At 41.3% G+C, this 9917-nt stretch overlaps 1 protein-coding gene across 2 annotated transcripts in view; it reads left to right on the forward strand.

The window, feature by feature from the left end:
* Positions 1-1527: 1527 nt before the first annotated feature.
* LOC109870143 (endothelial PAS domain-containing protein 1) overlaps positions 1528-9917 on the forward strand; it is a 60556-nt gene continuing 52166 nt past the window's right edge. Inside the window, exon 1 of one of the 2 annotated variants that reach the window (XM_020460507.2) lies at positions 1528-1975. In XM_020460507.2, coding sequence (XP_020316096.1) covers positions 1950-1975 — 26 coding nt within the window. In that variant the 5' untranslated portion in view covers positions 1528-1949. The remainder of the gene's footprint in view (positions 1976-9917) is intronic. The other variant, XM_020460506.2, reaches the window with a different exon arrangement.

The raw sequence follows: 9917 nt of genomic DNA on the forward strand, positions 1-9917 counted from the left end.
ATGGTTGACATACTTATCTGTTCAATTCAAGGCCGTAAATTAAGCTACCTACAGTTGAAGTCGGAAGTTTACATACACCTTAGCCAAATATATTTAAACTCAGTTTTTCACAATTGCTGACATTTAATCCTAGTAAAAATTCTGTCTTAAGTCAGAAAGGATCACCACTTTATTTTAAGAATGTGAAATGTCAGAATAATAGTGGAGAGAATGATTTATTTCAGCTTTTATTTCTTTCATCACATTCTCAGTGGGTCAGAAGTTCACATACACTCAATTAGTATTTGGTAACATTGCCTTTAAATTGTTTAACTTGGGTCAAACATTTCAGGTAACCTTCCACAAGCTTCCCACAATAAGTTGGGTGAATTTTGGCCCATTCCTCCTGACAGAGCTGGTGTAAGAGTCAGGTTTTTAGGCCTCCTTGCTCGCACATGCTTTTTCAGTTCTGCCCACAAATTTTCTATAGGATTGAGGTCAGGGCTTTGTGATGGCCACTCCAATACTTTGACTTTGTTGTCCTTAAACAATTTTGCCACAACTTTGGAAGTATGCTTGGGGTCATTGTCCATTTGGAAGACCCATTTGCGACCAAGCTTTAACTTCCTGACTGATGTCTTGAGATGTTGCTTCAATATATCCACATAATTTTCCTTCCTTATGATGCCATCTATTTTGTGAAGTGCACCAGTCACTCCTGCAGCAAAGCACACCCACAACATGATGCTGCCACCCCCGTGCATCACGGTTGGGATGGTGTTCTTCAGCTTGCAAGCATCCCCCTTTTCCTTCCAAACATAACGATGGTCATTATGGCCAAACAGTTCTATTTTTGTTTCATCAGACCAGATTATATTTCTCCAAAAGGTACGATCTTTGTCCCCATGTGCAGTTGCAAACTGTAGTGTGGCCTTTATGGCGGTTTTGGAGCAGTGGCTTCTTTCTTGCTGAGTGGCCATTCAGGTTATCGTCGATATAGGACTCGTTTTACTGTGGATATAAAGAAGTACATCCACAGATACACCTCCAATTGACTCAAATGATGTCAATTAGCCTACCAGAAGATTCTAGAGCCATGACATAATTTTCTGGAATTTTCCAAGCTGTTAAAAGGCACAGTCAATTTAGTGTATGTAAACTTCTGACCCACTGGAATTGTGATACAGTGAATTATAAATTAAATAATCTGTCTGTAAACAATTGTTAGAAAAATTACTTGTGTCATGCACAAAGTAGATGTCCTAACCGACTTGCCAAAACAATAGTTTGTTAACAAGAAATTTGTTGAGTGGTTAAAAAACGAGTTTGAATGACTCCAACCTAGGTGTATGTAAACTTCCGACTTCAACTGTACTTACACAACATACAAGGGCAAGTCAACTCAAAATTGTAGGCCTCAAAGTATGTAGGCCTACAGGGACTCTGAACGACAGTATAAAACGACGAAACCATCAGGTTAGTGGGTGGGGATATTTAAGGCGGTTCTACACAGCATTTTCACCAATCACTGCGGTCAGATTGACGCGTGAGCGACTGTCAACGGGCCAGCTGAGCGCAAAAGAGTGAACAGCGAACTGGGCTAGAAGTTCAGTAGACCAGCACAACCAACGCAACGAAGGAAACTTTGACAGCGGACCCTATTTTATCCAACTTCTAAAGCATTTGTAGGCTAAAGGTTGTGGATTGTAGGCTTACCTTTAGTGAATCGGTGAAAAGGCTGTACAATCCTTGGCAGTGTTCTGAGACTGTACAGCTGCCTACTGCTTCTGAAAGACAACTTGCATCTGAAATGGACTGTGCGTAAAGAGCAGAGAAATTACTTCATCTCGATTTGACTTTCAATATTTTTCATTGTGTATGTTATTTGTTACTTGAAAATTGTTGCGTAAGTGGACTGATTCGGACTTTCGGGGAAATTCCATTTGTCACTGAACTTTGCAAAAGAAAACATGACGGCTGATAAGGACAAGAAAAGGTAAAGTAGATTTGTTTAGATTTATTGTTTGGCCTATTTGTTCTTAGATATATACATTTTATAAGAAACTATGATGTTAAACCTACTATCAACACGATAAATGCTAGGCCTAGTAAGCGATTTTTCTCGCAATCAATGAGTGTCATTTCGCCGAAAATTTGTAGCTCGGAGACCTGTTGCCCTTTAACAAATAGCGCGCTGTACTTTATAGGGTATATTATTAGAATAAAATGTTCCTTATAGAACTAAAAAGGCTTCTATCACTTGCTACATATATGGAACCACAAAAAGTTCTATATATAGAACCATTTATAGGGTTCTTTGATAGCAACCGTAGAGGTTATTCTTCACTAAACCAAAATGGTTCTATATAGAACCTTGCATGGTGCCATTTATTAATTATACTACTATTAAATAGTAATATTTTGAGCTAAGAATATAATTTTTATAAACAATTTAATAATGGACAAAAGAATACCAGCATAGTTTTTAGAATTTATTGTCTTTATATGCAAACATAGTTTGGAAATATGCACTGATGGCCAGGGAGGCATCTCTGTTTGAATGATGGGCCAGGTTAACACTGGTGACTTCTTTACAACACAATAATAAGACCCGGTGCCAGGATAAAGTTACTAAAGGGGCTCTTCAACAGATTGCAACATTTTGGGGGTTCTTGCATTGGAATGATATTGAATTCTGCTTATTTCACGCTATACCACAATAAACATATAGATCATGGAGTGCTTTTGAAGTGACAGGTTGGCACGAAATCTGTAGCCTTTCTCTGCTGCGCTGTATCAGCGTAAAATACTGGCCTTCTAGCAGTCGTAAGGACAAAGATTCAGCAGGAGGCAGGCAGATAAGTGCAAATGAGTGTCGGATTTATTTACACAGCGCTGGTGTTTCAAATATGATGGTGATATTTACAAATATATGTACAAAGTTCTGACTTCAAAATGTCAGCACTCAAAAGAAAAAGCCTGTTTTAACCAGAATTCAGGAAAAACCTGTTTTAACCAATAAAGCACATGTGGGGTCTACCAGGCTCAGATACAGACTCCTCTTGAGTTACCCAAAAGTGAACTAACTAGAACATCCCCAAAGGGAATGAAATACATTTAGCCGCACCTATTCTTGGCAAGCAGGCCAGGTATATCTATAGATAGCTAAAGCGCCGCGTTCACACAACATAAAAAATGACAGAGAAACCAGACACGTGTTCTCCAATCAAAGACAATGAATGAATTGACAGCAAACTGTTAAATGCAATTAAATAAACCACACGTTATTTATCCACAAGTGTTGCGCAGTTTGTGAGCTCTCCAAACAACTTTTCCACTTGGAGAAGGAGAATGTTATGAGTGTATATTGTATTTAATGAATTGTCAACATTTTTCATAACCAAACATTCAAAATAAATGGGGGAATATGCAGGGATTAACAGTAACTTCACTGATGAATATATATTTCGTGGTGCATTGATAAACATTGACAAACAACTGGAATGCTGATACAAATATCCCGCAGGAATTGTCAGGATTCAGTGCGCAATAGTGGAGAGAGACATGTCTACAGTCTTCACGACACACCTTGGTCTCCACATTTTAAAGTATGCTCAAGTCACGTTCCTAACACATAAGCAGTAACCTTAATTAACATTGTCAGGAGATGTAAACGAATGGACATGTGACAGCCAGGCAGAATGGCACATTCCAAACAAGCACTGGGTACATGATACATATTGACCAACATGGTATGTCCATTTAGTGAATGTAGATTGGCAGAGCAAATAAAGGAACATCATAGAATTTACCCCGAGGCAGATGAACACTTTGCTCAGGCCCTAAACACTGTCCACTAAACTTTTGGCGATACTGGTGCACAAACCTCCCTGCATGGGCCTTTGTTGAAGCAGGTAAAGGAGCATTCCATCCCAAACGATGCACAGTGGACACTGGGGTTGTCTCCAGATCCCCCAGCAGTTACACAACTTCCTTGCCACACTCAGGAACATTTTAGAGATGCTGCCATTTTCTCCCAAGCCCGGGTGCTCTCCTGGGTGCTCTCCTCTCCAGACTTAGGAGAGAGCTCGGTCATAATCAATTCAGTGTCAGTCAATGTCAGGATGAAAACCTCACACATCCCATCATAGGGCAGGACACTCCTGCAGAGTGCCCCCTATAGGAACAGCAGAAGAGCAGGAAGGTCACAGTTCGGCCTCCAACATGGCGTCCTCACCAGGACCCAGCTGGTAAACTTGATCACGTTATTCACTTAGCCGTCCACAGAGATGACAAACATTTTCCCTGTTATGGAAATACAAAGGAGTCCTACCTAACCACCCCAGTGGCTTTCCAAAGTCCACACACACACACCGTGGCGTGCTCTGTCCATTGTGCTGACAGCTCAGCGGAGATACAGATCTTTTTTTTCCGCCAACCTGTTAATCAACTTTTTAGCTATTTTTACATAGGGACATAAAACTAAAACTGAGGTGCCACAAGATTCAACTGAGGGGGCGAAGTCCCTTTTAGGCCCCTTGTGGAACTGGGTATTAATACAATATAATATACTTTGTCCATTAGTTACAGTGAGCAACAAAAATAGGTCTTCTGTTCTCAACCCCCCAATCATACAGTTGAGAGGAGCACAGGTTCTTAAGTGCCTTAATCAAGTGCACAACCATAGGGGAATGTTTTGATGATGTGAACCCAGCAGCCCTCCAGCTGTCAGATCAATACTGTCATTTTTACCCCAGCACACAACCTGGGATTCAAACTGGTCACCTTTCAACCACAGGTTCAACTCCTGCCACAGGTCCATCTCCTTATCCACTGGGCTACCTGCTTGACTGGTACCAGAGGAGAAAAACGAAGCAAAAACACAAGTTCATCTTCAGAAATAATCATGAGTTCATCTGATAAAAGGAAGACAAAATGTTACGCAGTCTTATAATTATTATGATGTAGAAGAGCATTTTACATGCAGGTGTCAGCAGCACCTGAAAGAGAGATCCTTCTGATAGTTCTGGGTTACTGCCAGACAGAGCACAACATAGTTTGTTAAGAGTAGTGAAATGATTAACTTGGCTATTGAATCACCAAGACTTATTATACATAATTTATTATAAATAATCTATATATACAGTTGAAGTTGGAAGTTTACATACACCTTAGCCAAATACATTTAAACTCAGTTTTTCACAATTGCTGACATTTAATCCTAGTAAGAATTCCCTGTCTTAGGTCAGTTAGGATCACCACTTTATTTTAAGAATGTGAAATGTCAGAATAATATTGGAGAGAATGATTTATTTATTTCATCTGACCCAGAAGTTTACATACACTCAATTAGTATTTGGTTGCATTGCCTTTAAATTGTTTAACTTGGGTCAAACGTTTCGGGTAGCCTTCCACAAGATTCCCACAATAAGTTGGGTGAATTTGAGCCCATTCCTCCTGACAGAGCTGGTGTAACTTAGTCAGGTTTGTAGGCCTCCTTGCCCGCACATGCTTTTTCAGTTCTGCTTACACCTTTTCTATAGGGATTGAGGTCAGGGCTTTGTGATGGCCACTCCAATACCTTGACTTTGTTGTCCTTAAGCCATTTTGCCACAACTTTGGAAGTATGCTTGGGGTCATTGTCCATTTGGAAGACTCATTTGCGACCAAGCTTTAACTTCCTGACTGATTGTCTTGAGATGTTGCTTCAATATATCCACATACTTTTCCTGTCTCACGACGCCATCTATTTTCTGAAGTGCACCAGTCCCTCCTGCAGCAAAGCACCCCCACAACATGATGCTGCCACCCCTGTACTTCACGGTTGGGATGGTGTTCTTCGGCTTGCAAGCATCCCATTTTTCCTCCCAACATAAGAATAGTCATTATGGCCAAACAGTTCTGTTTTTCTTTCATCAGACCAGAGGACGTTGCTCCAAAAAGTGCGATCTTTGTTTTCATGTGCAGTTGCAAACCGTAGTATGGCTTTTTTCATGTCGTTTTTGGAGCAGTGGCTTCTTCCTTGCTGAGCGGCCTTTCAGGTTATGTCGATATAGGACTCGTTTTACTGTGGATATAGATACTTTTGTACCTGTTTCCTCCAGCATCTTCACAAGGTCCTTTCCTGTTTTTTCTGGGATTGATTTGCACTTTTCGCACCAAAGTACGTTCATCTCTAGGAGACAGAACCTGTCTCCTTCCGGAGCGTTATGACAGTTTCGTGGTCCCATGGTGTTTATACTTACGTACTATTGTTTGTACAGATGAACGTGGTACCTTCAGGCATTTGGAAATTGCCCCCCGAAGGATGAACCAGACATGTGGAGGTCTACAATATTTTTTCAGGGATCTTGGCTGATTTCTTTTGATTTTCCCATGATGTCAAGTAAAGAGGCACTGAGTTTGAAGGTAGGCCTTGAAATACATCCACAGGTACACTTTAATTGTGTAAATTAGCATACCAGCTGTTTAAAGAATAGTCAACTTAGTGTATGTAAACTTCTGACCCACTGGAATTGTGATACAGTGAATTACAAGTGAAATAATCTGTCTGTAAACAATTGTTGGAAAAATTGATTGTGTCATGCACAAAGTAGATGTCCTAACCGACTTGCCAAAACTGTAGTTTGTTAACAAGAAATTTGTGGAGTGGTTGAAAAACGAGTTTTAATGACTCCAACGTATGTGTTTGTAACCTTCAGACTTCAACTGTACCTCCCCTCAGTCAGCAACAGTCTTCTAATGGCTTCATGAAACAGACTAGTCCCTTCAATTGACTCCACACTGAAATATTGAAAAAATATCAACAGTTGGTTATTTGCCCATGTTAGACTGGGTCTGTAGCTCTATTTGGCATATCCCATAATAAAAAACATGTATATTTCAAAGAGTTTGCTTGTAAAGTTGCAAATTAAAGTAGCCTAACTTTTTCTGTTTAGGTAGCTAGCTAAATTATCTTACAAATGTGCTCAAATTCCAATAACGTTTCAACTTTATTTATCTAGCCTATCATTTATCATATGACTTGGGTTTCATATATTTTAATTAAATAGTCAATGTTGCTTACATTGAAAAATAACATGCTTACTGGTAGGCTAACATTAGGCTACTTGCAAGCTGTCATACTGGAATTCCTCTCTGCAGATGCTCTCAAGCTCTGTGAGCTATTATCAGGTCTGTCCAGAGATGTTCAATCAGGTTCAAGTCCAGGCTCTGGCTGGGCCAATCAAGGACATTCAGAGACTTGTCCCAAAGCCACTCCTTCGTTGTCTTGGCTGTGTGCTTAGGGTCGTTGTCTTGTTGGCAGGTGAACCTTCACCCCAGTCTGAGGTTCTGGGTGCTCTGGAGCAGGTTTTCATCAAGGATCTCTCTGTACTTTGCTCCGTTCATCTTTGCCTCAATTCTGACTAGTCTCTCAGTCACTGCCGCTATAAATATCCCCACAGCATGATGCTGCCACCACCATTCTTCACTGTAGGGATAGTGCGAGGTATCCTCCAGACGTGATGCTTGGCATTCAGGTCAGAGAGTTCAATCTTGGTTTCATCAGACCAGAGAATCTTGTTTCTCATGGTCTGAGAGTCTGTAGGTGCCTTTTGGCAAACTCCAAGCGGGCTGTCATGTGCCTTTTACTGAGTAGTGGCTTCCGTCTGGGCGCTCTACCATAAAGGCCTGATTGGGGGAGTGCTGCAGAGATGGTTGTCTTTCTGGATGGTTCTCCCATCTCCACAGAGGAACTCTGGAGGTCTATCAGAGTGACCATCGGGTTCTTGGTCACCTCCCTGACCACCCCCCTGACCAAGGCCCTTCTCCCCCGATTGCTCAGTGTCACCGGGCATCCAGCTCTAGGAAGAGTCTTGGTGGTTCCAAACTGGAAGCCACTATGTTCTTGGGGACCTTCAATGCTGCAGAAATGTTTTGGTACCCTTCCCAGATCTGTGCCTCGACACAATCCTTGTCTTGGAGCTCTACAGACAATCCATTTGAACTCCGTGCTTGTTTTTTTCTCTGACATGCACTGTCAACTGTGGGACCTTATATAGACAGATATGTGCATTTCCAAATCATGTCCAATCAACTGAATTTACTACAAGTGGACTCCAATCAAATTGTAGAAACATCTCAAGGAAGATCAATGATAACATGATGAACCTGAGCTCAAGGCCAGCATCCTGGAGTCGCCTCTTCACTGTTGATGTTGAGACTGGTGTTTTGCGGGTACTATTTAATGAAGCTGCCAGTTGAGGACTTGTGAGGCATCTGTTTCTCTAACTAGACACTAATGTACTTGTCCTCTTGCTCAGTTGTGCACCGGGGCCTCCCTCTCCTCATTCTACTCTGGTTAGAGCCCGTTTGTGCTGTTCTGTGAAGGGAGTAGTACACAGAGATCTTCAGTGTCTTGGCAATTTCTCGAATGGAATAGCCTTCATTTCTCAGAACAAGACTAGAATGATGAGTTTCAGAAGAAAGTTCTTTGTTTCTGGCCATTTTGAGCTTGTCATCGAACCCACAAATGCTGATGCTCCAGATACTCAACTAGTCTAAAGAAGGACAGTTTTTTTGCTTCTGTAATCAGAACAACAGTTTTCAGCTGTGCTAACATAATTGCAAAAGGGTTTTCTAATGATCAATTAGCCTTTTAAAATGATAAACTTGGAAAATTTGGAAAAAATTAGCTAACACAACGTCCCATTGGAACACAGGAGTGATGGTTGCTGATAATGGGTCTCTGTACGCCTATGTAGATATTCCGTAAAAAATCTGCCGTTTCTAGCTCCAGTGGTAATTTACAACATTAACAATGTCTACACTGTATTTCTGATCAATTTTATGTTAATTTAATGGACGAAAAAGTTGCTTTTTCTTTCAAAAACAAGGACATTTCTATGTGAACCCAAACTTTTGAATGGTAGTGTATATAACCTTTATTAGTAAAGGGTTCTTCAATCTCATCTGAAGAACCAGAGGGTTCTATATCAAACCCCAACTAACCAGTTTTCTAAGAGTGTAACCCTCTAATATATGCGCTGTAAGCTACAGTCAGAGATGGTGGGGCGATTTCTTTTTTGACAGGGGTGCAGGATTTTTTGTTGTTGTCTAATTTACATTGCCTTCAGACAGTATTCAAACCCCTTGACTTTTTCCACATTTTGTTGTGCTGCAACCAGAATTTTCACTACAGAGATACAGGCGTCCTTCCTAACATAGTCGTTGGAGAGGGAGGAAACTGCTCAGGGATTTCACCATGAGGCCAATGGTGACTTTAAAACAGTTACAGAGTGATAGGATAAAAAACATTGTAGTTACTCCACAATACTAACCTAATTGACAGAGTCAAAAGAAGGAAGCCTGAAAATATTCCAAAACATCCATCCTGTTTACAACACACATACTGTAAAAAATGTGGCAAAGCAATTCACTTTTTATATGTTTGGGGAAATCCAATGCAACATATTACTGAGTACCACTCTCCATATTTTTAAAAATGTTTTAAATGTTTTTTTTGTGGGTAATTGTTTTAGTAGCTACTATCTTGTCTCATTGCTACAACTACCGTACAGGCTCGGTAGAGACGAAGGTTGAAAGTCATGCGTCCTCCGATACACAACCCAACCAAGCCGCACTGCTTCTTAACACAGCGCGCATCCAACCCGGAAGCCAGCCGCACCAATGTGTCAGAGGAAACACTGTGCACCTGGCAACCTTGGTTAGCGTGCACTGCGCCCGGCCTGCCACAGGAGTCGCTGGTGCGCGATGAGACAAGGACATCCCTACCAGCCAAGCCATCCCTAACCCAGACGACGCTAGGCGTCACCCCACGGACCTCCCGGTCACGACAGAGCCTGGGCGCAAACCCAGAGTCTCTGGTGGCACAGCTGGTGCTGCAGTACAGCACCCTTAACCACTGCGCCACTCCATATTTTGAAGTATATTAGTGG

The sequence above is a fragment of the Oncorhynchus kisutch genome, linkage group LG25, assembly GCF_002021735.2.
Source record: "Oncorhynchus kisutch isolate 150728-3 linkage group LG25, Okis_V2, whole genome shotgun sequence".
Lineage (NCBI taxonomy): Eukaryota > Metazoa > Chordata > Actinopteri > Salmoniformes > Salmonidae > Oncorhynchus > Oncorhynchus kisutch.